Below are 6,821 nucleotides of genomic sequence, written 5' to 3'. Positions count from 1 at the left end.
CCCCCCCCCCCGCCTGCTTTCTAATCTTGACACAGTCCACCTACCCAGCTCGTTGGGGGCGGGGGGGGGTAGCCTGTGTGTGGCCTTTCCCAAGACAGGACTGACCCTGTCACCCTCTTCTGTCTGGCAAGGGCAGTGTGCTCTCAGATAGTTTTCTTCCATATACATTTTGGGGTGATGTCTGACAAGGTGATAAGTTGAAACAAATTCAGACTACTTTTGAAGAGAGTGGAACCTCAACCAAACTGAAGCTTGCTTCCATTTTTCCCATCTTGATTTCTGAGTCTTTGAGAATTTCCTGCAATGTGTTTTGGTCATACTCACCCACACCTCCCAGACCTACCCCGCCATCGTCGTTCCCCCCCCCCCATCCAACTTTGTGTTCCCTTTTTTTTTTTTTTTAAATGCATCCAATTCAACTTGTGATGCTCCTATATATTCTTAGATTCCTTCATAGTGGTCTACCTGCGAAATGACCTTAGAAGTGGTTTTCCCTTCTGAGCAGCTCTCATTGCAAAGAGCTCCTTAGCCAGTGCCCACCTCCCTGCCCCATGCTGGGATTGTCTGGCTCAAGCTTTGGCCAGTCTTGTGCATGTTGTCTCATCTACTGTGAATTCATATGTGTAACTGGCTCTCCAGTCTTTCCATCCCCTGTCACAGTGACCCCTGAGCCTCAGCAGGAAGGGCTTTCCTGTTGTTCTATCGCTGTGACAAACACCACAACCAAGGCAGTGTATTAAAGAAAGCTTGTACTTGGGCTGATGGCTTGAGAGAGTTAAAGTCCATGGTAGTGGAGGGGGGGCATGGTGGCAGGAATAGCTGAGCTCACATCATGCTCCACAAACAGGAGGCAGAGAGGGCATGCTGGGTTGGTGCAAGTCTTTTGAAGCCTCCAAGCCTGCCCCAATGATACCCCTCCAACAAAGCCACACTTGCTAATCTTTTCCAAACAGTTCCACCAACTGGGGACCACGTATTCAAACATGAGCCTGTGGGAGCCAGTCTCATTGAAACCACCACATATTATGAACAAAAAGGTTTGTGGTAAGGATTGGCAGAAGCTCTATCTGTGGGTAAAGCTATAGGTTATTAGAAGTCAGTTTAACACTGTGTCCATTTAGCAGAGCAGTAGTGCCTGCTTCTCCCCTAGGGCCTCTGACCTGCCTGGCCACGGGTTCTTCCTGCTCATTGTGCCAGGTAAGGGCTTCACTTGTGGAACAGGCCTCAAGTCTGATCAGACAGCAGTTGGTTACTCTCATGACATTCATGACACTATTGTGCCAGTGGGCATATCTTGCCAGTGTAGTCATTGTTGCAGCTTGCAGGGTTCACAGCTGATTAAGAGTGAACTTTTTTCCTTGGTAGTGTGCACAGCACTTTCCAGCTCTGTGAAAGCCAGCCAATAGGGATGAAGCTTCCAATTGAGTACCAGCATTATTTTTCGTGGTCTATGACTCATTGTATGGTGTCTTCAGCAGTAAGGTCTTAATGTAAACGTTGAAGGGTAACCAAGAGCATTGACAGTAACCTGTAATGTTGGGGATGGGGAGTCTGTGGATCCTCACTAGCTGACAACTCCAGAAGAGGTGATCTGTTCCTGGCACTGGGCATTTTGTTATCCTGTGAATTAAGGGGCATGGGTGCCTCAATATAGGGTAAATGCATTTTTATTCTTTTTGCATGTGTATACAATGCAAATATATTTTAGGAAGCATGAATAGTAGTAGATTTCCATAGGACTTTTTTGACATGTCCTAGCGTTAGTTATTCCTTTCTGTATTCCCTCCTCTGCCGTATCCTTCCATCCCTCTTCCCATTTAACCCTTTATGGCACTGTTCTGTCTCCCCTCTTGAGATCCACCCCGCCTGTGGCTTTTACTAATTCCCTGACCTGTGTGTATTCTACAGTGAGCGCACACTGAAGATTCAAAGCTAACACAAAGGAGAGAAAGCAGAAGACATTTTGCATTTCTCTTCCTGGGTCACATAGGTTTTTGTTGTTTGCACATTTCTTTGGTTGAGTTTTTTTAATATTTGTTATGTGTGGTGTTCTGCCTGTACACCAGAGGATGGCACCAGATCTCATTACAGGTGGTTGTGAGCCATCATGTGGTTACTGGGAATATAACTCATGGCCTCTGAAAGAGCAGCCAGTGCTCTTAACCTCCGAGCCATCTCTCAAGCCCTGTTTGTATTTTTAAGGGCAGACTAGCAAGGTTTTAGTGAGAAGTGGAGTAGGAGCTCCCTGCAGGGTCTCTAAAACGGGCTGCCCTGAATTAGATTTTTTTTTTTTTTTGGTTTTTCATGACAGGGTTTCTCTGTGGTTTTGGAGCCTGTCCTGGAACTATCTCTTGTAGACCAGGCTGGTCTCAAACTCACAGAGATCCACCTGCCTCTGCCTCCCGAGTGCTGGGATTAAAGGTGTACGCCCGGCTAGTTAGATATTTTTAAATGCATCTGCACACTCCCAGTCAGGAAGCTGGCTGCACACACCCTTCTTTAGTTATTTCAGCAATTCCCTGAGAGCAGTTCACAGTAGGCACTACACAGCGTTGGCAGGGAGCGGTCGGGGTCAGAGCAGAGGATATTCCCTCCTCTTGGATTTCTGAAGTTGTTTCTGCTCACCTTGGCGGTCCCCTTGCCATTACTAGCCGTAAGTCACATGGAGTCAGCCCGTTCCCCAGCATGCTGTGCTGATGTGGAGCTAAGCTAGGCCCACTTTTCAGTCCCGTGCCAAGGAGGTTGTCATAAAGGATGGCCGCGTGACTGAGGGGTCCCAGTACTCATACCCTGTACCAGTTCGCAGCTGTCCTTGACCCTAATGTCTGTTCACTGACACAGGGATTTTGCCAGAGTCAGAAGCTAGAGAGCTAGATGGGATGGTGCAGATCTGTAATCCCAGCATGGCAGGAGGGTTGTGAGTTTGAGTCTAGCTTGGGCAACTTAACAAGATTCTGTTTAAAGGAAAACAAGGGCAGAATGGGGCGGTCTTTGCTTTTCTTTCACAATCTAGTATGTGTTCCACTTTTGAATATTAGGGAGTGATTGGGTCTGCCACACAGGATGTGACCCCCAGCTGGCTGTGGAGCTGATCTTGCTCTTCTCTGTGTTTTAGTTCTGGCGTGTTTGAAATTGCCGAAGCTTCAGGAGTCAGACCTGGGACCAAAATAATCATCCACCTCAAGTCGGACTGCAAAGATTTCGCTAGCGAGTCGCGGGTGCAAGGTAAGGACAGCAAGGCCTGCAAGGCAGACATGCCTGGGTTAGGGGCCTGGGCACAGCATGGATGGGTCAGGAGAGGACTCAGCTTCCTACTCAGCTGCCACATCTGTGGAAAACGAGTTCTCACCAGCCCTGTTTCAGGAATCTTGATGGCAGGGCTATGTAGCCCTCTGTCATTTCCTGCTGGGGTTGGAAGTCTGTCATGCCCTGAGATCTATGACTCTCACTTTCTGGGCAAAGCCTTCTCTAGGCCTTCTGAGAGCTGAGGAGAGATGAGTACTCCCAGCCACTGTTTGACTCACCAAGAGCTCTTGAGGGCGCTGAGCAGATCCTTTGCCACCAGATGGCCTCTTGTTCCCATGGTGGATGTGACCTCCCTGGAGGCTTTTGGTTCTAACTGTGTGTCTTTCTGCAGATGTGGTGACAAAGTACAGTAACTTTGTCAGCTTCCCCTTGTACCTTAATGGAAGGCGGATTAACACCTTGCAGGTGAGACCCTGGGCTGCCTGTGAGGCTCAGGCAGGTGCAGAAACCCTCCTCAGGGATGTTGAGGGAGATGAGTATAAGGGACATTATATAATATAATCAGGGGGTTCCTGAGTATATTAGATTCACAGGAGAGATGAGAGCTAGGGGTACAGACAGTTTTCCTTGAGGTATAAGTCACATGTCACCAAGTGCTCCTCCAGTTTATTGAGTGGCAGTTGTGTTATACAGCCAGTTCCATCTTCACAGCTGGTTTTAGAACACTTCTAGCATCCTGGAAAGCAGGCCTGTCCCCACTAGCAGTTCTCATCCCCAAACCTTACAGCCACAGTCAACTTTTTCTATCTGGATTTGCTTAGTTTGGGCGTTGTATATCAGTGGAGTTTGTGACTGAGTAGTGTTCCATCTCAGATAGATCACATGTATTGACTTACCTCTTGTCTCTGCCGAACATCCTCATGTCTGGTCCCCTGCTGTCTTAGTTCTTCCCAGCCTGTTGTCATGGGGAGATACCCTTGCTCCAGAGCCTCTTGTATCTTATTCCTTATGTCACCTAAGCCTGCACCAGCATGGGGGTTTCCTGCTTTCTGTGGCCTGTGTATGGGTCTCATCCCAGGCCCCTGCAATCATTGAGAAGCATGTTTTGGACATGACACCTCCCCTTTGATATCAATCTTCAGGCCATCTGGATGATGGACCCAAAGGACATCAGTGAGTTGCAGCATGAGGAATTCTACCGTTATATTGCTCAGGCTTATGACAAACCCCGTTTCACTTTGCACTATAAGACGGACGCACCACTCAACATCAGCAGCATCTTCTATGTGCCAGAGACGGTGAGATGTTTGACTGTTCCCAGCATAGCCCTGGGTCCAGAACTAACTCAAAACACCCAGGGGGTTCCCTCAGAATCGCTGCATATATAGAACTGCATGTATTTGCCATTGTGGTACAGGGATTGAGGCTTCTGTAGGCTACTGCTGTTCCACTTCCCCTCTACCCCGCTGCTTTGCAACAGCAGCTCTGCCAAGTCCACAGTGCAGAAGCCTCGGTGAGTTCCATTCCCCTTTCCTCCCTCAGTGGACCCTGGCAGCATTCTGTTTATTTTGCTTTCTGGAAAAGGACTGGGCCCTCCCTAACTGTGAGTGAGGTGTTGTTTGTTTGTTTGTTTTTTATATTTATTTATTTATTATGTATACAATGTTCTGTCTGTGTGTATGCCTGCAGGCCAGAAGAGGGCACCAGGCCCCATTACAGATGGTTGTGAGCCACCATGTGGTTGCTGGGAATTGAACTCAGGACTGAGTGAGGTTTTTAAGCAAGACCGTTGATATCCATGGATTAGCAGAAATGCTGAGTCTTAGCTCACTGGGGCTTCCTAGATCAGCCTGCACTGCAGCTGCAGCCAGTGCTGAGATAGAGTGGGGAGCTCTAGGAGGGCGGCCAGAGAGGCTGCAGGCCATGGGAACTCTAATGCTCAAATTCCCACTGCATGTCTTCGTTTTTTTTTTTGTTTTTTTTTTTGTTTGTTTTTTTGTTTTTTTCGAGACAGGGTTTCTCTGTAGCTTTGGAGCCTGTTCTGGAACTAGCTCTTGTAGACCAGGCTGGCCTCGAACTCATAGAGATCCGCCTGCCTCTGCCTCCCGAGTGCTGGGATTAAAGGCGTGCGCCACCATCGCCCGGCTTGCATGTCTTCTTGTGTCAGGAGATAGTCCTGTTTTCCCACAACCATTTCAAAAATGTAGAAACCATGGCCAGGCCCCATCTTGTCATGGTGGTGGGGAAACTCATACTGACTTTGGCGTTTAGGCTGTGGTTTGCTGGTTCTGACTCCTGGTAACATGTGACTGTTTGTGGACATATAAGACTTGTTTGGTGTCCTTGCTTGGTGCCCATCCCTCCAGAGCACTCACGGGTTCTAGCAGAGCTGACACATGAGAGGCTCATCTGTGTGGCCCAGGGAGGGCTTGGCTCTCAGCCATGCTGTCCTTGATCCTACCTTCCTTTACCTGACGATTCTGCTGTTAGCACCTGGTCATATCCTTCCTTTCTTCCAGAAACCATCCATGTTTGACGTGAGCAGGGAGCTGGGCTCCAGCGTGGCACTTTATAGCCGCAAGGTCCTCATCCAGACCAAGGCTACAGATATCCTGCCCAAGTGGCTGCGCTTTGTTCGAGGTACTATTGCTGCCACCCAAGCTCTGTGTGGACAGTGACCGAGTGTTCCTAAGTCGTGGTCCTCTGTCCTCATGCTTCTCGCTGCATCTGCATCTGCTATCTCTTGGCACCTCTGGGGAACAGCTGAATTGTCCTGGCTGATCAAGTCAGCAGAGTTCTTTCATGTTTAGACATTTGGTTTGAATTTCAGATTTATGCCTGAGTTATGCTTGACCTGAGATTATACTACAGTACAGAGTTGAGCATTCACATTTACAGCACAAAGGCCAACCCTGTCCATGATACAGTTAGAAACTTTGTGTCTTTTGAGACAGTCTTATATGTAGCCCAGGCCTGTCTCCCAAGTTCTGAGATTACACACTAGCTTAGTTAGTACTCTGAAACAGAATGCCAGGATGTGTTTGCCGTGTGCCCCAAAGGCACCACCCCAGCACAGGCCATTCCTGCCCTGAGACTGTTTTACCCTGGGACTTATCCTGCCCACCACCCATGGGCAGGACCGAGGAGCGATGCTCCCCTACCGTTCCTCCCCCTCTTACCACCCATGGCACACATAAGGGGAGGCCAGTTCAGAATGTGAGACCTCAGGTAATGGTTGAGGTCCCATTTGTACAGGGGTTCTAATGTTCCCTGTCTCCTCAGGTGTGGTGGACAGTGAGGACATTCCTCTGAACCTCAGCCGAGAGCTCCTGCAGGAGAGCGCGCTCATCCGGTAAGCCTAGCCGGCGGCTGGCATGACATTCTCGTGAGGACTGGCCTTTACTTGGTTCCGCCCTCTGCCCTGGCTATAGCTTTAGGAGCCAAGAGCAGAGGAGGGCAGAGAGAGGCCTGAGAGCAGGGTCCCCTCATGACCTTCTTGAGTGTCCTGACCTCTGAGGTCTACTGTTTTTTTTTTGTTTTTTGTTTGTTTTTTTTTTTTTTTTTTTTTGCAAAAA

At 48.8% G+C, this 6,821-nt stretch overlaps 1 protein-coding gene across 1 annotated transcript in view; it reads left to right on the top strand.

The window, feature by feature from the left end:
• Trap1 (TNF receptor associated protein 1) overlaps positions 1-6,821 on the top strand; it is a 34,595-nt gene that overhangs the window by 16,698 nt on the left and 11,076 nt on the right. Inside the window, exons 7-11 of the mRNA XM_005349239.3 lie at positions 3,116-3,225; positions 3,638-3,711; positions 4,389-4,544; positions 5,766-5,886; positions 6,529-6,598. Of these exons, the coding sequence (XP_005349296.1) occupies positions 3,116-3,225; positions 3,638-3,711; positions 4,389-4,544; positions 5,766-5,886; positions 6,529-6,598 (531 nt within the window). The remainder of the gene's footprint in view (positions 1-3,115; positions 3,226-3,637; positions 3,712-4,388; positions 4,545-5,765; positions 5,887-6,528; positions 6,599-6,821) is intronic.

The sequence above is a fragment of the Microtus ochrogaster genome, chromosome 7, assembly GCF_000317375.1.
Source record: "Microtus ochrogaster isolate Prairie Vole_2 chromosome 7, MicOch1.0, whole genome shotgun sequence".
NCBI lineage: Eukaryota > Metazoa > Chordata > Mammalia > Rodentia > Cricetidae > Microtus > Microtus ochrogaster.
Note: the sequence above shows the minus strand (reverse complement) of the source record. Positions and strands in the feature narration are given on the sequence as shown.